At 37.1% G+C, this 21,472-nt stretch overlaps 1 protein-coding gene across 6 annotated transcripts in view; it reads right to left on the bottom strand.

Annotated features, from left to right (window-relative positions):
* LOC108716877 (centrosomal protein of 162 kDa) overlaps positions 1–15,070 on the bottom strand; it is a 33,321-nt gene extending 18,251 nt beyond the window's left edge. For 2 of the 6 annotated variants that reach the window (XM_041563024.1, XM_041563027.1), the window contains exons 1-12: positions 14,937–15,070; positions 13,864–13,973; positions 11,706–11,850; positions 10,761–10,871; positions 8,136–8,291; positions 5,469–5,655; positions 3,853–3,932; positions 2,810–2,910; positions 1,952–1,982; positions 1,731–1,832; positions 1,165–1,350; positions 415–496 (exon numbers count right to left, since the gene is read on the bottom strand). In XM_041563024.1, the coding sequence (XP_041418958.1) occupies positions 415–496; positions 1,165–1,350; positions 1,731–1,832; positions 1,952–1,982; positions 2,810–2,910; positions 3,853–3,932; positions 5,469–5,655; positions 8,136–8,291; positions 10,761–10,871; positions 11,706–11,850; positions 13,864–13,923 (1,241 nt within the window). In that variant the 5' untranslated portion in view covers positions 13,924–13,973; positions 14,937–15,070. The other 4 variants (XM_041563025.1, XM_041563026.1, XM_018263395.2 and 1 more) reach the window with 4 other exon arrangements.
* Positions 15,071–21,472: the final 6,402 nt, after the last annotated feature.

Below are 21,472 nucleotides of genomic sequence, written 5' to 3'. Positions count from 1 at the left end.
CAAAAGTTAGAACACATTACCAACAGTCAAATGTGTGGTGGCTGTAGTGTGATGGTGCAGGGATTCCCTCAGGACATGGACAATTTATTGGCTATTGTTTTCCAAGTTGGAACAAATCTTGAATACCCAATATTTTATTAAATATTTTAGAAAATATGGTGCACTTAAACTGTTGCCTCTGTCTTAAATGTAGTTGTATGTAGTTAAAACAAAATGTGCAGCTACTAGGGAAGGCAAGACAGGATCAACTAGCAGGTTTCAGCTGAGCAGCGGATTCAAGGTACAAAGCTAAATGAGAAATGGATCATTGAGGCACCTTGCAAGAACCGGATGGAAAATATGAATTTGATATTAGTTCAAGTACATTACTGCAGACAGGAGAAAGTGATTTCAAATTATTTTTCATAAACTTACCTTGAAGGATTTACATCATAGTCAATGTCACTGAGTGTTTCTCTTCTAATATGCTGCATCAATTCATCCACTGTAGGTACATCTAGACATTTGAATAAGAAGTTATTTGATTAAGAAATACATATTTTATATAAATAAATATAAACATTTACAGAACTTGACACTTGAGCCCAATGTATAGGACAAAACTTAAGTGGTAGTATAATGGTTGAATAGTTGTGAACCTAAGACTGTCAGATTGTATGTTGTGGTACTTATTTGACTGCTTCTTTTTCTTCTTTCAAAAATCAACATAAGTTCTGACTTGCTTTAAGACAGTGTTTCTAAATTCACGCTCTGCATGACCAAGCTTACTCTGTCAGGGATCCCCAACCTTTTGAACCTGTGATCAACATTCAGAAGTAAAAGGAGTTGGAGAGCAACACTAGCATGAAAAATGTTCTGGGGGTGCCAAATAAGCGCTGTAATTGGCCATTTAGTACCCCCTTTGGGATTGTCAACCTACACTGAGGCTCTATTTGGCAGTGCATCTGGTTTTTATACAACCAAAGCTTGCCTCCAAGCCAGGAATTCGAAAATAAGCACCTGCTTTGAGGCCACTGAGAGCAACATACAAGGGGTTGGAGAGCAACATGTTGCTCACGAGCTACTGGTTGGGGATCACTGCTAAGTCATAGAAGATCCTATACAGTATATAATATAGCAAAGGCAAGACATTTGTAAGGGAAATTAGAACTACAGACCAAATACCTGACTCAGCAGTGGATAATTTTTTGAGGCTCTTTTCAATCGAGTCTGGGATATCTTCGAAGGCTGTGTTTGTATGGTCCATTGTCTTATAACTTTTTTGTTCATCAGTATCTTCCATTGACTGTATGTGTTTGTAAGCTATTTGCAATGCTTCAACATCACTATTAGTGTATACATTGGAAACACCTAAGGACAAAGTATAATATATATTTATTGATAGATGATACAGGAACCACTGTAAATAAACTAATCAGTGTATATATAATTGATCAACACAGGCAGGCACGATACAGTCAGGGTCGGTCTGGGCCGGAGGGACACCGGGAAAAAACCCGGTAGGCCCCTGGCTCTTGTCCGTGCCTGGACGTGTTCCAACTGTTATCATCATTGACTGTTTCAATCTAGAGCTATCAATCAGATGCAAATTTCATGTACTATGGCTAATTTGGACTGATTAAATCAGATTTCTTCCCACAAGAAGAAATTACAGTGTTGACAAGATTTGCTTCTGTGAAGATGTAAAATGCTCAGAGTAAAGGGCACTTAAAGTGTTGCTTACTGCTTACCTGTGCCCATTGCCTCTCTGGTACCCTGTGACGTGCGAGTTCCTGTTTCTTGTAGATACTTTTGAGCGTCCATTGTTGAATCCAATGAATCTAATAACATTACTAAAACAGAAATTTCAAACATGTTCACATTGGCAAATTCTTGCCTAATAGCCGTGTTGAATTTCTAATTCAAAATTAAAATTAGCACTCCATAGCTCTAAAGGGTAAGGAAGAGTTACCTTTAGCTAACATTCCAGGCTTTTCTTCTTCCTTGAAAAAAAATAAATATATGTATTGACAAGCAACAGATTGCACACAAAAGAAAAAACAATACATACCAACAAATAAACAGTTCTACTATAACTGATACAAGTATGTTTATTGAATGGGAATTTTCAAGCAAATGCCTGCAGAGAAATGTGCGGGCCTGCAACTGCGTTAAGTAAATTAACCCTTGAAAACTTATTTTTACAGATACAAGCCTCTAAACTTTCTTTCTTACTCTAAAATTACTCCAAACAGCCCCCAGAATAACATACCTTTCTCAGTGCATTCATATTTATTTAATTTCTCTATTACAAGCAGCTGAATAGCAGCTTTTAGTTACTTCCTTGTCTAGCATGATGCTCCACCCCTTCTGCTTTCTGAGCACTCCTTCTCTCTCAGACTATGAAGAACTTAAAGAGATGCCTACTGGGAATGCTCACTGCCTATGCTCCATTGCATAGGCATGCACCTCTGAGGTCTTCATAATCGGAGAGAGAGGGAAAGCTCAGAAAGCAAAAGGGGTGGAGCTTCATGCTAGACAAGGATGTAACTAAAAGAGCTGCTTGTAAAAGAGAAAAAAAATAGAATGCAGGAAGAAAGGTATGTTATTCTGGGGGCTGTTTAGAGTAATTTTATGGGATTTTAAAAAGAAAGGCTTAGTTATCCTTTAATGGAAGTCAGATTTCAACACAGTAGAGAGACTGAAGTATCTATGTATTTATTAGGCTACATTTTGCCGACATTGAGATTAGTTTTAGGATAAGAATATGTTAACAAATGTAAATAATGCATACAAATAATTTTTTTCAACAATAGAAACGTTAACTTACCTTTTTTAAGTTCAAATTATCAACAATGGCGTGGTCTTTTTCCTCTTTGTTCTTATGATGACTAGAATCTCCGTCATCTTCAAAGTCTTCACTATAGCTTCCTGAAACACCACAACATGATTATTACACATTGAATTGGAAACAAATGCACCAAAGATTGAGAGAGGACACCCAAGGATGTTTTGTCGATAAAAGGGGTATTTAGCATGATGTAGATAGTGGTATTTGCAATTGGTATTTTTTACTTAAAATTAAATTATAACAGCTATCTGGTGACTAGGACTTAACTACTGCAGCAACCAGGAAGTGAGAATGTAGTATAAATAGAAAAAAACTTGAATACAAAAAAAAAAAAAAAAAAAAAAAAAAAGATAAACACACAGTAAGTTAATTTTGGGTTTCAAAAGTCATTGTTCAGAGAAAGGCAGAAAAGCAAGGCCCATAAAAATATAAAATGAAGATCAATTTAAAATGTGCTTAGAATAGGTATATAATATCATACTAAAAGTTTATTTACATATGAACGTCCCCTTTAACCAATTACTGTATTGCTGAACTGGCCCTGTAACAGCAAAACATGCTTATTGAGCCCATGAAGCTCTATGAATACCAAATTTGTTTTCCCATTTCATCATTTTGGAGAAATCCCCTGTTAGGTCAATCCTGCAATTTTTTTTTACTTTTCTGGCATTCTGGAAAATTATCTATTAGAGCAGAAATGAATAAGTGTCAAGTGAAAGGTAAAGTAAGTGGTTGATTAAGAGTACTAAGTGGAAAACTCTTGGCATAGCACTTATAGAGAAACAGGACATAACCTAACTTCAAGCAGACGCATTACCTCTCCCGCTCTGCTGGTTACGGGATTTTAATACTATAAATTAAGCCGGTCCCCTGTTCCTCAGGCCCCCCAGCGACCGCGGGGTCTGCTTTCCAGAGAGATTTGTTGCAGAAAGAGAGGATTCATTTGCCAGACCTAGGATTTCTCCCTACAAATCTATTATTTTGGTTGCCAGGAAATTTTACAGATTTAAAGTAATTATTACCTGAAGAATCTCTGGTTTTACCCTTCTTATCACTATCATCATCATCATCATCTTGTATAGATTTTGGTTCTTCGTTATAGCTGTTTAATAAAGATAAAATAAACAATAATGTAAGGAAAACCCCTGAGACTGTGGTCTTAAAAAATATACCCCATAAAAAATGCAATTATGTACCAATGGATATTCCAGTAATATAATATATTATATAATATAATATTCCATAATTATTAGCATTTAACACATGAAGGAAAAGTAGGCCAGCATGGTGGTACATTGTTTCCTTGCAGTGCTGGATTTGCTGATCAACAGGGCAATATCTGCACAGAGCCTAAAAAGGGTTTTCCCTAGGTAATCTATTTGCTTCTCTAAAAACATACAGGCAGTTTTAGCAGGCTCCTGAGGAAATTGACGACTGTGTGTGTGCTTGTTAGGGACCATGTAAAACATTATAAAAATAAATTCACAGTGTGATGACTAAATTCCAAGACCAATGATCTTATGCAAGACATTTTACAGGCATATACTGTATAAACGAATAACTATATCATATCATTATAGGAATGGAGTGGGAAGGGAACTACTGTAAATGTGGAGCACCTCACATAATATGCTTAAGTACTTATTTTTCAAACAGAATCTAGTTCTCTATATTATATATCACTTGTATGAAAAGCAAATACAGTCATGGTTTTCTGTAGTTGTTATTAACACTATCATTATTTTAAATTGTTGCATTGTATTACCTAGTGATCTCACACAAAACAAAGGCAGTATTTGCAATTCATGCAAGTGAAGATTTAATGGACATGTCAACCCAAAAAAAATTTTTTTTGCCTAATAAAAAGAAACAATTATAAGCAACTTTCCAATGTGAATGTTTTAAATTTGTTAGTGCTTTAAAAGTTAGGTGTAAATGCAAATACTAATGTAAGCAGCATTTGTTTAACTCTTGGTTGTTACTTTTTAAACAATGTTCTAAAAGCCAGTCTCCTCCAGAACGAGAGGTCTGTCGATCCGTTGGCTTCTCTTACATTGTTTCAAAAGCTAGAGCCACCAGGACAGATAAAAGAAAGGGGCAGACAATATAACTATAGTTGTGTTTCTGAAGTAAACACAGCAGTTTGACCAGTGAAGGCATTATATTTAAAACACTTTCATTTGTTTTTGTTACTGTTCATTTAAGGTTTTTTTTAACCCAATGGCAAACAAAAATATATAAAGTGAAATTAGGTATTTACATTAATGCAAGTTAACTTTGGAAATAGGGTATTATAGGGCAGAAGACACCCTGGGAAATGCGACAATGTACCTTTGGGCAAAGGTTGTGTTAGGTAAAAACTGCAAGTTAAATCACAGTTAGTACATTAATTGTCTTGCTCATCATCCTTTAAGCTCATAATATTAATACTGCCTACACAAATTGATTATGATTAAAAACAAAGTGGTCTCGATTAGGTCTGGGCTTCACTTAGTTTAAAAAGTTACAAATCTCTGAAACCGTAATATCTGGGGGCATTTTCAGTGTCATTTATTAGTAACAGAAGTGGCTATTGTGACATTATAGTTAGAGCTTAGTGGCTATTAGTTATGATTCTAAAACATTTAGTAACTTATACCATATTAAAGCTGTGAGTTTTGATGAATCGGTAGAATCCAATCCTTTGTTTAATTTAGAATAATCAACTGTAGACGAGGCTCCGTTTTCAAGTCTAGCAAAAAACCGTTCTTTTTCTTCTTGTTCTTCTAAAGTGTCCAGTCCAACTCCAAGAACAGTTTGATTTGGTCCAGATGCAACAACAGAATCTAAAGATGAATAAAAGAAAACTGCAAAATGACATTTTTAGAGGCAGTTACCACTGTAGAGAACTACACAATTTTTTACTATTGTTTTATGACCTTGGGGAAAAAAAACCTTCTCTGACTTTAAAGCTGAGCAAGAGATTATGATATAGTTAAATTATCAGCCACAGAGTAAGCCCCAACCAGGGGTTAAATGGGTCAGGTACTGCAGCTGTTAAAGCGGATGTCTCCATGGCAGTGAGCAAGCAGCTTAGTCCATAGCTTAGTTCATCATTAAATAAAGGAATTAAGGTTGTGTAGATCGATACCTTTAACCTCTGTACTATACTTTGCTATAGTTTGTAATAAAAACCTCTAAGAAAGCTGCAACAACTGCATGGGACATTTGGTATATACAGTGTAAGCTCAGTTTTACATCCCCTGATTTTATGTTTTCCCTCAATTTATACCATTTTCTTTTTGTGGTCCCACCTATCTATTATGCATATTATATTCCCTGATTTTACATTCCCATTAAACCATTTTTTTCTGGTCCCCTGAAAAACATAAAATGGGGGTTCTACTGTAATATAATCAGTATTTGAGTATTTCCCAGGGCCACACAACACAATATATCCTTACATTCACCCTGCAGTGTTATAAGATATTGCTGAATTTTTAAAAAGCTGAAAGTATAAAAATATGTCCACATGCCCTAACTGTGAAGTCAATGTCATTTCATAAATCAAGAGAACTGGTACAAAAAATGGGGGAAGGAGAAACCACCAATAATTACCACCAATAATTATAACAGCAGTGAGGTGAGCACACAGCTTTTTTTTTTTTCTTTTTTTTTCTTTGTTTAATGGCAAGCATCTTAAGAACTTCTGCCAACATATGCTGCAGAACACTTCCTTCTCTCTATAATTCATTCAACAATCCAAATTCAATTCATATTCTAGCTGGCAAAATAACATCACTTAATTAACCTGGAATGAGGCCACAGTTTGATTTTCATTTTTGAACTCATACAGTTTGGGCAATGGCACACCAGAAAATAAATCTATGCTTCTGTGGGTGACATATCTCTTGTAAAAGCTTTCCCATGTGTCGCTTCAGTCTTCCAAAACCGCTTGAAGTTCCTTCAAGGTAACTTCCAGCGATTTTGGGAGACTGAAGCAACACATGGGTTTTATCAACAGCGATTCTCATTATTGCCTATGGGCAAGAGATTTGTTGCCCGCAGAAGCAGATATTTATCACTGGCGATCAAGCTCTTGGTGTGCCATTGCCCTTATAGGGTGTATTTAACTCCCAGATTTTTTTTTTCATGCACATGACAACTGATTCTGCATAATGGTTCCATGTGTAAAAGACCTGTGCACAGTTCCAAAGATACTAGCTGCAAATCATTGAATATATGCCTATTAAGTTGTAAACACACAGCCACTGCAACAAGTCCTCTAGTCAGTTTAGATCTAACGTACTAAATGGGACCTAAATATCTGCTTGTGAATGAAGAGGCCATTCTCTCTGTATAAACCGTATAAGAGTAAATATATTAAAAGCTAACTTAAGATATTTCAATATAGTTGCAAATCTGCGTGTCCCACCATCTATAATACTGACCACTTTTTAATGCTATCTACATTATAACACTGGTTTTAACCCAGTCTCCTAGCACACTAACTCAAAAGAAATGTATTTCTGAATTCATTTAACACCATATTTCCTTCATCAAGATCATTTAACAAACCTTGGTATATAGAAATTTAAATACTTATTCGTACTTTATAACTACAAGTTTTCAAGGATGAGTACAATCATGAAGGAAAAATATTTGTTTTCATTTAAAGTTTGTATTTATTGATAAAGACCCTAAAAATAAAGTATTGAATTTGAGAAATATATTTTATGAGAATTTTTCATTCTATAGTTCTGTTGGCCACGAATGAGATTTGGCCCCTGCTTCTCAGGGGTAAGTGGACCATTGCCCAAGTTGGCCACCAAGTTGGCCAAAGGCAGGATTATCACTGGGTAAAATCTGATAGAACTATGGTATCATGATGCACTCAAACGGAGACCTTTCGGGGGAAGGCAGAATTATCAAGTCAATGTGATCCGCACCCCACAGGATATTCAAACATGCCCAGGTTTCAGCCAGATATCTCTTAGATAGCCCATCTGGAGTCCCCCATATACAGACCAATAAACTGCCGACTCTGGGGACAAGTTGGCAGCTTTTACCAGTTCATGTATGGCCAGCTGAAGAACTAAACCCACTGTATTCTACATGGCTTATCTGCTGTCTAACTTAACATATACCTTTGTTGCCCTACTCAAATTGAATGGATGCCCCCATGGCTAAACAGCAGGTTATTTACATAAAAAGCAACAGTGTCTCTGACGAGAGTACATAGTGTTTACCAGTGCAAAGCAAAAGTACATTGTGATTAAACGTATATAACCCTCTCATTTTAACAGTAAATAATTAAAGCCGTTACCATCAACATCTAAGCTGTCTCTATCAATTGATGCAGACACATGGTCCTGATTTGATTGCAGCGTTTCTTCAATATGTTCGTTTTCCTCCTCCTCCTCTTTAATTGGTAGGGATGCTCTTTTTGATTTTATAAAGCTTCGAGATGGAGAAAGCAAATCTAAATAGGCAGAGGAAGAAAATATTTTAAGCTTCCCAGTCAAAAAAACCCTGCATTTTATTAAATCAACGTGTCCTCCAGTTGATTTTACACTGACATCTAGCAGAGCTGCAGTTCAACACCAGATGGAGAGCTTAGGCATCAACAGGAAAGTTCAGGTATTTCAACAAACAACATTTGAGATGGAAGAACTGCTGACCACCGATTGTTTTGTTTTATATGTTGCATTTTACTTTGATTCTAAGCTCTTTAAAGAAATAACCTCCTTTTTCTTTTATTATTGTATTAAACCATATATGTTCTTTATTGTTGTACCGTGCTGCATGCAGATGTTGCGCTAGATAATTATAATTCATCTTATAGTCTGCCAGATAAACAACTGCAACAAGATTTTAAAAACCAAACAGGAAAGCTGCAGAAGGAAAAAAGTTGCAAAAATAATAATAATAATAATAATAATGATAATGAGGATCAACTGTAAACTGTTTAGAAAAAGACTGACCACCATATACTAAAAATTAGTTTAAAGGTGACAGACCCTTTTACATACAGGCATTTTATGCAAACAATATGCTATTAAGAAAGCATGCAAGAAAACAAAGTAAAGAACAGTTTTAATTTAGTTCTAGGCATCAAATCTTTGTGTCTATTACAACCAGTCAGATGCAACCAACAAAACTTACACCGACGCATTTAGAACGCTGAAAAACTGTAAGTAAGTAGGTTATCAGTCATCTAGGACAAACAAGAGTAGGCAAATGGTTTGTATTTTTAGTTTTTAATGTCTTTAGAAGATACTGCTTGCAGATTATTCCAGGCTACATTCAATGCAATACGATCATAAATCCTCAGATATAAGATATTGGGCAGCACTACCACATCTTTGCTGTAGCTCAGGACTGCTCAATGTTATGCTGAATTTCTTTCATAACTACATATACCGCAATGTTAAAATATTTTACCATCTGGACTTTCGGAGCTGTCAGAAGAATATGAATCATCTGGCAAACATTTAAAAGCCTCGTTTTTTGACTTGTAATATTTTTCCAACTTTATACATTTATCCAGCGTCCTGTTGAGAGACAGACTAGAGGGCTTTGGATCTAGTACTATTGGGAAGGTATGGAGGACAGCAAAGGGTATTGTATAGAAGTGGAAAGGGATAAATAAGAAAACCAGCTGATTAGTCTAGCAAAACTTAGCAAGTTAATAATCAAAACATCCCAACTGATTACCCCTCAAATAACCCCTTTTCTAATACTTCTTTTTCATCCTCCTGCATAGTGCTGGGACGTTTCTTGCAATATAACTTTTGTTTTTTAATAAAACTCTTTCAAAATTGCTAAGGAGTGGTTTCCCTTGCCTTGCTATGGTTTCTTTTTTTCTTTTAGCCAGAAGCTAAATTCAGGGAAGGGCACAGCATCCTACAGTAAGGAATGTTTCATAATTAAAACTGGGAAACATATTACAGGTATGGGGCTGTCTCCCATTGACTCCAGAATACCTACATTTTTTTTTAAAAATATTCCCTTTTATTCTATAATAATAAAACAATGCCTTGTACTTGTTCCAAAATTCTTATTGGATGCAAAACCAGCCAATTGGGTTTATTTAATGTTTGAATTATTTTCTAGTACACTTACATAGATCCAAATTACAGAAAGACTCATTATCTGGAAAACCCAAGGTCCCAAGCATTCTGGTTAACAGGTCCAATTACCTGTATTACACTTACTGTATTACATACTGTACTAAGCACAAAAATTTACTTTTTTTTTTTTAAAACCAATATAAACCAATTTTTACCCAACTACTTTATATATTTCTAAACAATATGCATAGTTTTCTGGCACAAATACATACTATTTGAATCTCATGCCTCAATATCATTTTACTATAAAATATGATGCAATTTTTTTCACACCATGATATTATAAGAAAAAGGTTTTAAGCAGATGAATGTACAAACCCTACACACAGCCAAGACCCAAGCCCACATATTGCATTAAAGGGGTAGTTCACCTTTAACTTGCAGTTACAATTAATCTTCATTATTTTTTTTTTTTATATTTCTTTTGAATTATTTGCCTTCTTCTTCTTCGCTCTCACATGCAACTTCAGAAGCCAAACTGTTCCACTTTTTTTGTTATGGTTACACTGTATTATTTCTCCCTCTATTCAGACTCATGTATTCATATTCCAGTGATTTAAAAAACTTCTTGTTTGATGCAGTAAATTGGACCCTACCAACCAGACAGCTGGTGAAATTACAAACAGTAAAATATGCTATGCAAATGGATAAATCATTCAAAAACTACCACAAAAATAAAAACTGTAAAATGGCAAAGTCTGCATCATAGTAAAAGTTAATATAAAGGTGAACTTCCTCTTTAATAATTGTAAATATTGGAATAATTCCTCTACATTATATATGATAATCATACTTCGAAAAACACAGTAAGTTTGTACCAGCATGGCAGCTTGAGACACAGGACTTGCCAACATTTTCATTAGTTTTGTTACTAAGAATTGATGTCTTATTCTCTTGTTGCTTCTTTAAATATTTTCGTGGTTTTGCTTCTTAAAAGAGAGGGAAAATAAACTACTGAAAGGAAGAGAATACCGAGAAACAAAAGAAAAGATAAAACATGCAGATAAGCAGTATAATTCTTCACCTGATAGAAAGACAAGCAATGACAAACACCAAAACACAGTACAAAACAAATTAAGAGAAAAGAGAATTTCTAGTATAGTATTTGAGAAGGATATTGTGCCAAGAAAAGTGTAAAGAATGACACACCCCAAAAGAGAGCAGTTATCAAGACATGTAAAGAAGCAATTCAAGTTAATATACAAGTATGATACAATGTATTTGCAGTAATATTTGTCTACAAGTGATTTACAAGTGTTTTCTTAGTGCTATTCTGGCTTATTTAAAAAGTATATGTCACAAAAACATAGCTGGATTTTTTTTTAACAAATGGCCCACAAAATAATTATTCCCACACTACTTGACTCTATTCATTGAACAACCACATCCTGTTTTGCTGAACAGATGTAGCCATTTCATTTTCCTTCACATAAAATAACATTTAAGGGCTCATTTACAATGCAAGGTCATATATTGCCATGTTTTTAGCACTTTGCATCCCTCATTCAGATGTGGAAGTAAGGTAGCACCAATGGTTGCAAGGGGCTACACATCTGTGTTGTGCCCTTAGTGCTGCTACTTGCACCAGTGTCTGGATTCCGCACAAGGTGCACTGTGCAGGCTGTACTCAAATACCCTGAAAGTTCTCTGTAAACAAGCACTATTTTGCACCCCTTTGTGCAGTATCACTTGCAGCAGGGGATTTGATAAATGTCCCCATTAGAGTTTTTGAAAATCAAAGATGTAATAACATTGCTATTTACCTCCATCATCAGAATCATCTTCAGGAGTCCACCAAGAGGAAGAGTCCTTTTTGTTGTTTTTGTTGTTTTTATGATTTCTAGGTTTTCCAAGATTTTCAAGCACAGAAGACCTTTTGGAACCATCGAATGAATCATCTGAAAGAGACTAAGTAGCAGCAAACTTTAAGCGCAGGAATACTTTGTAAAAATATAATGTGACCAAGCTTTTTTACAGTATACCCCACTAAAAGATTTCAAATCCCAAATCAAAAATGCTGATTTTACTAGAGGTCAGTACCCAAAACAAGCCACTCAGCATGTGCGAGTAAACCAGCTCGCATACATAACAAGATTTTTGTAGATGACAAGAGGAATGGCAAGTTTTATGCTCTTTCTACGGATATACAGAAACAAAAAGAAGGGGGTAACAGGATGCTAAGGACTATGCTTTAGAACATTGGAAATTGAGGAGAGCACTCAATGAGCAAATCATATGCTGTGAAATTCTTTTATTGCCGACTATCAATACTGTATTTCACAGCATATGATATGCTCTGTGAGTGCTCTCCTCAATTTCCAAGATTCTTGAGCATATATTTCAGGATATCGGTAACCAGATCAGGAAATGTTGCACTCCTACACTGGGTTTGAATAGCAGTGCGTTTGGATATCCTATAATCCTGATGCTAAAGACTACTCAAATAATTAGGATCCCTTTCAGGGCCACCGGTCTACTACAATAAAGCAATTCATAAACGTTAAAATAAATATGAAAAAAAAAAGTTTTCAAAAGTGCAATAAAAAAATGCTACCAATTTTGGTTTACAATCGATGGATCAATGGAAAAATAGTTCAATGAGTCATCTTTTACCGTTTTTATTACTTCGACAAATACATAGGTGGAAAGATGATGATAATTCTTATTTATTAAACAACAGCACATCTCTGAGAACTACAATATACAAGGCACCAGCAGCGACAATAAATTACATATAATGCATCAAGCATAAAAAAAACACATGAACGCAGAGGGACATGTCTGCAGGAGATTACAATCTAGAATCTTAGGCTCTTATCACTGTTCAAGATTTTTATGGCCAATCTGCTCAGCAGCAAATAATCATTTAAATATAATCCATTAGTAAAAGGTCAAGACAAATAGCTGTCTCAATACCAGTAAAAAGTTGCACAGCACTGGAAATGAAGGAGTGCTAAAAGGACATTAAAACTTAACATGATATAATTAAAAATACATTTATGCAGACATCACTACAAGGAGGACGGACAGCGGAAAATTTTGATTGCATTTGCAGGGTACCTGGGTCACATTCTCAGCCCATCCCAAACCTGTTTGCAGCAAAGGAGAGAGCGAGTGGCAATGTTTAAAGTGCAGATGTGGCTGAAAAAGGGGAACCAGCATATTGCATGAAAAGAACATGCTGTATAATAATAGGTTTTGCAGTGTTGGATACCCCTAAAAGACACGTAGTACAGATTTTAGGGTGAATACAACAGACTTGCTCTAAGTGAATCAGATGCAGATACCATTATTGATCTGCACACAAATGCAATAAGGAAAAATGTGTGTTGAAAATTATCTTCTATGTTCTTTCAGCTGTTGCAGAATGATTGAAAGACAAAATTGTAATTATAAGGAAAATGGGTCCAGCCTAAATATTAGAGTACAGAGCAGGGCTTCAACCTAAAAAAGTCTAAAAGTCACAGATATAGTCCTCATGAAATCATGGCCCCAATCAATTAGATATAAACCATGCTAAACAGTTTTTAAAAATTGTAGGGTGGTGATTAGGTATCAATGCTTTTTTTTCAACCTCATCTGTGTTTAGAGCAATGGCACACAAGGTTTTTTTGCCACCTGTCTGAAATGATGGTCATGGGATGGCAAGCAGGGGACAAAAATCCCTGTGTCATTGCCCTAAACATATCCTTAGGACTGATCCAAAAATACCTTGCTATAGAATACAATTGTAATCACTTGCAGGATCACTCGATAACGTGCTGGTAAATAAATGATTACAATTCAATTCTATGGCAAGGTATTCTAGTTATTTTATTGCCCGCCTGTAACAGTAATGGGCAACAAAAGGTAATGGTAAAGGTAATGATGAAGATACGACAGACACAATTACAACCCACGTAGGACAGCAGTGCAAATTACCTCTTTCAAAAACTGCTCAAACTGTTCATCCAGTTCCTCTTTGGACATCCGATAGGCCATGTTTGTTTTGTTCTGAGTTTGTCTGTTCTTTAGGCATTCAAAGGCAATAACTAATAAGAAAACAAAAGGCATATTTCAAGATTAAGTCACTGGGTGGGAGTCCTTGTGCTGAGGAAGTACTGCAGGGGGCTGGAGAGAGTGCAGATGTTATATAGACACAAGGGTGCAGGATAGACAGGTGGGATGTACTAAAACAGCGGGAACACACAGATTGTAGAGAGATGGTAAGTGTATGTGGCTAACACACACAAACAAACAGTGGTGAGTGGCCCCTAGTACAGTATGTGGAAGTGCTATTGAGAATAAACTTAAAGGGGTTGTTCACCTTTGAGTTAACTTTTCATATCATGTAGAGAGTTCTATTTTGAGCCAATTTGCATTTGGGTTTTAATGTCTTATTATTTATGCTTTTTTGAGTTATTTAGCTTTTTATTCATCAGTTCTCCAGTTTGCAATTTCAGCAATCTGGTTGCTAGGGTCCAAAATACCCTAGAAACCATGCACCCTCTTGAACAAGAGGCCGGAATATGAATAGGAGAGGCCTGACTAGAAAGATGCGTAGTAAAAAGTAGCAATACATTCATAGCCTTACAGAGCATTTGTTTTTTGGATGGGGTCAGTGACCCCCCATTTGAAAGCTGGAAAGAGTCAGAAGAACATGAACAATTTAAAAACTATAAAAAATAAATAATGGAAGACCAATTGAAAAGTTGATTAGAATTGTCCTTTATATAACTACACACACACACACACTCTCTCACTCACTCACTCACTCACTTTCTCTCAGTACAGTGGATCTCAAACCAGCGGCCTCATTATCTGCAAGACTCAGAAAACTTCAGATCAGTGGTCCCCTGTTATCAGCACGGAGCAATTACATTCCCATAATAACGCTGCTACTCCAGGATCATACCAAAGTTAAGCGGGGGACAGCGGGTTGAAAGAGGCGAAGGGAAGAACGAGTTGTGCACTGGCTCACTAAGCAATGTACTCCAAAGCGCAATGAGACGAACCTTTCTCTTCAATATCTGTTGAATGCGCCAGCGAACCCGGCGTTGCTAGGTTATTAGCGCCGACTGTTTAATGTGACGTTACTTCCGGGAAAGGAAGGAGGGACGGGAGTGCGCCTCTATAAAACTGACTGGCGCCTAAACTGCACCTTAAACTTGATTTATAGCAAGTGAAGCAGTTTTGGATTGGGTTTTTTTTTGCCTTCGTGGTTTTAGGTGACCTTAATTGCTTTTGTTCTCTCTACTTTGTTGCTCATAAGGAAATCGAATTTTTAGAATGCAAGTGCTCAGGCAATAATTTCATTTGACGCTAGGTGGCGCTAACTCTGAAAATTGCTTGAAAGGCGTATTTTTAGTAATGTAATGCTTATAAGTTTGTCATTGCAAAACTAATCATCGTAATGCGAAATTGTTATTAAAAGCTTTTTTTTTTTTTAGGTCTTTCTATAATTGTGTTTTGTAGATAAAACCATGTTTTTGCCGCTCCTGAAATGTACTGACAAGAAAAGGGGCTTCAGCTTCACTGACCTAACCTTCTCCTAGTGACAGCAGGCCCTGCCCATGTGAAGTTTAGTGATGCAGTGCTACTTCTAATGCCAACTCCTTACATGTTCACAATTTTTGGCTACTAATGAGCCAGTTGTCAGAATTGTGCCAGGGTAACTAATGTAAGATCCACACACAGTAGCACTTCAGGTTTCTTTGGCAGTGGACAGGCTCATAACAACCAGTGGGGCAGGGAATGGTAGGAAGATAAAAAGCATTGGTAGATACAGTCAAACCTTTATTTTATGTTTTTCAAAGGACCAGAAAATAAAGGTGTAGAGACCCTGAGGGTTAGGCATATCTATAGGGAATTTCCCCCCTGTAACAGGGTTGCCTGGTGTAATTTTCAAAACCAGCCAAAGTCAGCTACACAACCAGCCAAAAACTAGCCAAAAGGCACTTCAAAAATAACACACTATGTGCAGTGAAAAAAAGTCTAAAAAATACATGAATATATATCAAGATATGCCTTTTTCAATTTTTTTCATAAAGCAAAATGGGACAGATGGGGGGCCCAGGAGGTATAGGGGTCCCATAAAGCCCTAAAACATATACAATTTCAATAAATATTGGTAAAACAGTTCAACCTTTTTAGGTGGCCAGCAGATTTTTGCCCTGAAATTAAGGAAAGTCACCAGAAAATGCATGAATGCTTAAGAGTGACGGGAGACTGGGGTACAGGGCCCAAAATCTGGAAACTCCCATTGCATGCTGGGTATTGTAGTCTTACATTGAACTTGGCCGTTGGCAAATTGGTAAACAAAAACGACATTACCCAACATGCATTGGGAGATGCAGGCTTTTCACATTAGGGAAAGAAAAAACTTTGGCTGGTTTCCAAAGGACAAATCAGCCAAAGGCCCAAAAAGGAGGGATGCACCAAATCCACTATTTTGGAGTCGGCCAAACCGTCTGAATCCTTTGTGAAAGATTCGGCAGAATAACGAACCGAATCCGAACCCTGATTTGCATATGCAAATTAGGGGTGGGAAGGGGAAAAATGTACTTCCTTGTTTTGTGATGAAAAGTCACGCAATTTCCCTCCACACCCCTAATTTAGAATTTGGTTCGGCCGGGCAGAAGGATTCGGCCTAATCCGAATCCTGTTGAAAAAGGCCGTATCCCAAACCGAATCCTGGATTCGGTGCATCCCTACCAAAAAGTAGCCCAAATCCATACCTTGGCTAGTTTGCATTTTCAAAATCTGCCTGGGCTTTAAATTAGTAGCCCAATTTGGCTCGAAAACCTGGCAACCCTGCCCTGTAGTTTGGACACCTAAAATGGTCTTTAGTGAGCCCTGGGTTTAAGACCCTTTTCCTGAATGTTATTAGTAATCTGAGCTGGTTCATTGCTTTCTCAGTAGGTGGCATTGTTTATCAGTATAAAAGGGAGAGCACACATGCTCAGGGCTGGATTCCACCTTGCTGGGGAGGAGTGGATCTGAACAGGTTACAGGCCCTGATTAGGGTGAGTTTAAATTAGTGTCAGAAGTTCTGTAATAGTCTCTCTAGGAGCAAACGTAAGAGGCAATGTATTTAGCTTTTTAGCACCAACAAGGAGAGTAGTTGGGGTTAGCACCCTTGCAGTGATCAAGCCAACAGACAGGGACATGAGTGGGAAAAGTGCAGGGAACGTGCCAAGAAGCAAGATACGCCATGGAATCCCTAGTGCTGGGTGAAATCATCAGGCTGCACGGCCTGCACCACCCCCTAAGAGGGATCTACTTGCAATAATAAGTGTATAGGTTTTACATCTTGAATGTATTTAAAGATCTATTCAGCCTGAATGCTGTGAACAGATCCACTGCAATTTATTCAACGAGCAAGTTATTTGTTTGAAGCAACCCACTGGACTGCTGTTACGTCCAACTTGGTTGGTCTGTGCACTAGGAGACATACAGGATTCACCTGAGGGTAAGGTGCTTAAAGGAAAACTAAACCCTAAAAATAAATATGGCTAAAAATGCCATGTTTTATATACTGAACGTATTGCATCAGCTTAAAGTTTCGGCTTCACAGTAGCAGCAATGATCCAGGACTTCAAACTTGTTATAGGGGTTCACCATCTTGGAAAGAGTCTGCAACACTCACATACTTAGTGGGCTCTGAGCAGCTGTTGAGAATCTAGGCTTAGGGGTCGTCACAAATTTACAAGCAGAAAATGAGGTTGGCCAGTAATATAAGATGATGCTACAAGATTATGAAATTCTGATTCTAGTTGCACTGGTTTCTGTGTTGCCATGTAGTTAATTACCTGTATTAATTACTAATAAGCCTTATATTTTGACATTTATATTCTATGCCTGTATATTGTGAGTGGGTCCCTAAGCTCAGCAAGTGACAGCAGCACAGAGCATGTGCAGTGAATCAGCAGAAGAGAAGATGGGGAGCATTGCATTGAGCTGTACAGAAGTCCAAAAAATAATGTACAACATTTCTAGCCTACTTTTTTAGTTTCGCTTTAGTTCTCCTTTAAAGCAGACCTGTCACCCTTACATAAAAAGCTGTATAATAAGTAATTTTTCAATTTAAATATTAAATACAAATTCTTTTTTTATTAAGCCATTCATAGCTGTTGTAAAATCATTCTCAGTTGTCAATCAAATATTGCCTGCCCCTCCTCTATGTCTAAAGGTCCCCATAGACGCGACGACTCTTCTTTGGTGAACGACCAATTTCAGTGCAGTCTGACCAATCCGTCAAATTATCGTGCGGTTAGTGGGATTTGAATGATCATACATCTTACAATTTTTCGGCCGATATCTGTCAGAAAATTGATCGGCCAGGTTTAAAAATCTTTAGCGGTTGTCAAAAAATTTGTGGATGGTCCAGGAGGTCGATATATGACAGCAATACAAAGTGAAACAGGAGAAAAGAGCCTAATGCAATGAGCCTTAAATGAGGAGAATGGTAGGGTATAGAACAGGTGGAAGAACTTTAAAAGTACAGCGAGAAGAGAGAAGCAATCCTACCCCACCCCTAGGTGGCAACCCATGATAATAATAACATTAGGGTTGCCACCTGTCTGGTTTTAAGCCAGGCTGTCCGGGTCAAAACTGTCGTCTCGTTTTTTGAATTTGGAAAAATGGGCAGGATTCCCTAAGATTTCCATGCAATTTCCCTGCCAACAACAACGGCACTGTACTGCCCCCCATGATGTCATTGGCCCACCAGGAGTTCCCAGTGGGGAAATGTGGCAACCCTAGTTCCATTTCCTGCTGCCTCCCTTCCTCAGCTGTGCAGGGGAGATGGCGGCACTGCACACTGCACTCGAGGACAGGAACCAATCCACAGCTAGGCTGACCTGATAGGGAATTGGAGCCTGTATTTGCTTGTGTGACTGCAGGGCTGTGATTGGCTGTCCCCCTCCTACTGTGCTTCTGGCAGGGACCATTAGGACATGCCCATACCTCCCAACATTTTGGAAATAGAAAGAAGGAAAAAAATATATATTTTTTGACCACACCTGTTTGTGGCCACACCCCTAAATTACCATATCCATTTTACAAAATTAGGCAGGTTATCTATTCTGGGCTTTCTGCCAAAAGCCAATTAAGTTACTCAGTGCAAGAGATCAAAGAGAAAGTCGGGACATGTCAGTAAAAATCTGGGGCTGTGGGCTGAGCTGTCAAAACTGGGACTGTCCCACGAAAAAACTGGATAACTAGGAGGTATGCACGCCCCACCCCTCATTTGAAACATGGACAGGCATCAGATAGGATGCTCCAGTAAAGGGTCCATTTTTTAAAGACAGTATAAATTTACACCCAAAAGTAAAACCAGCACCATATAGTATACATCATTGCCTAAAAAAATTAGGGTTCTTTTATTTATCCTATATGTCTGTTTTAACGGGTGTTTTTTTGCATTATATATTGGTGTCGCCACAAATAGTGTAAAAATCAGGAAAACTAAAAATCATGCGATGTAAAATTGAGGTTTTACTGTATCCTGAAATTGCTTAATTAAAAAAGAAAAGTCAGTAAAATTTTGAAATTTGTCCAAAGGTGAACATTGACCCTAAGCTGGACGCACCTATAACAATTCAGACTGATATCTACGTATGTACCATAAAAATTAGGAGCCACAGCTCTTATTCACTTCTCACTATCCTGGCTGTTGGCCCCTAATAGAAAAATAAAATGTGGTCATACTGTTTATGGAAGCTTGTATGGTATCCATGCATTATGGCGTGGGCTTAGATACCACACAGGGTTGGTCTGTGTACGGCCACCTTTAGAGCTGTGCTGTCCAAATGTTTCAATGTAGTAGTCCAGTTGTTCACTAAATTACATGCTTGGGGGCAAGGTTTTAATAAAATGATGTAAGCCAAAGAAGTCCATAGAGATCTTGAGTAGTATGGGGCCATAAAAATCTCTTGGATGGCCACATCCAGCCCACTGGGCTCCAGATGGTTAGCCATGCGTTGAAGTCTATTTTATGGTCCATTTGTTAAAGCACTCACATAAAATTAAAGGGGAGGGTTTTTTTAGTTACATATTGTATTGTAAATGTTTCTGAACTCACTTGCATTTTTTGCAACATTTTTTTTGTAAACCTGTTCCACAGCAAAGCAGCGACGGAGGGGAGGGAGGGGACAGTGATGGAGGGAGTGGGTGAGAGAGGAAGGAAGGGAAGTATGACTGAGGGGTGCGAACACAGACTAGGGATAGGCAGAAGAAAATTTTAGTGGTAGCTGCCCAGCGCCCCCCTATCATTGCGCCCTAGACAGCGGTCTCTAATGCCTACCCCTATATCTGCCCTGACCACGACACATATTTTAAAAGCCAAATGCCTGACCAGGTCTCCATGCCCTCTTTTGAGATCAAAAGTAGCTTTCTGCCCTTATGTTTTTACAGTTTGCTTGCTTTCTAAATTCTTACCATTATCACACTTGCTTTTCCATAAAGAAACAATACAATTTAAACATTTCTCTTGGACATTATTGGTGCTTTTATTTCTCATTACAAGTAACACCTAGGCCATCTGACAAGGTGTAAAGTTTAAACAATAAATATTGCACAGCTTGAAATCTGTAGCTTTGACATTTCTTCCATTTACTGTACATTAAGTGAGATAAAAATATAAAATATATATACATATATACATACTAATACAATTGTACACATGTACATAAATAACTGTTTTCCAAAGTTAAGAATCAATCAAATAATGTATCACCCACTGTTCACTAGTTATATATTGTATAGTATATACCAATAGGTGGTTTACAAAAATTAATGTATGGTTATGCATCATTAGCCTTGGAACGTGTATTATACATAGTTATTATTATTTAATCAAAAATCATTAGATTACAAATCTTTATTGTCTATTGATAATATTTTTATAACCCTTGTATAATTTTTCATTGTATAACAATAAACATTAATGGGATTGTTGAGCTTTGAGTTAACTTTTAGTATGATGTAGAGAGTGATATTCTGAGACAATCTGCAATTGGTTTTTATTATTTGTGGTTTAGCTTTTTATTCAGCAGCTCCTCAGTTTGCAATTTCAGCAATCTGGTTGCTAGACTCCAAATTACCCTAGCAACCATGCACTGATTTGAATAAGAGACTGGAATATGAATAGGAGAGGCCTGAATAGAAAGATGAGTAATAAAGTAGCAATAACAATAAGGGGGTTATTTATCAAAGGTCGAGTTTTTGAGTTTGTTTCCTAAAACTCACAACTCGAATACTTGTTTATTTATGAAAAAACTTGATTGAATGCAATTAGTGGGAAAAACTTGAATACTGTAATTCAGGGGCGCCCAACCTTTTTTTAACTGTGAGCCACAATCAACTGTAAAAAGTGTTGAGGAGCATGAAAAAAGTTCCTGAAGGTGCCAAATAAGGGCTGTGATTGGCTATTTGGTAGCCCCTGTGTGGACTGACAGCCTATAATAGACTCTACTTGACAGTACAACTAGTTTTTATGCAACCAAAACTTGCCTTCAAGCCAAGAATTCAAAAATAAGAACCTGTTTGA

The sequence above is a fragment of the Xenopus laevis genome, chromosome 5L, assembly GCF_017654675.1.
Source record: "Xenopus laevis strain J_2021 chromosome 5L, Xenopus_laevis_v10.1, whole genome shotgun sequence".
In the NCBI taxonomy this organism is placed as follows: domain Eukaryota; kingdom Metazoa; phylum Chordata; class Amphibia; order Anura; family Pipidae; genus Xenopus; species Xenopus laevis.
This window is presented reverse-complemented; position numbering and strand designations above follow the sequence as displayed.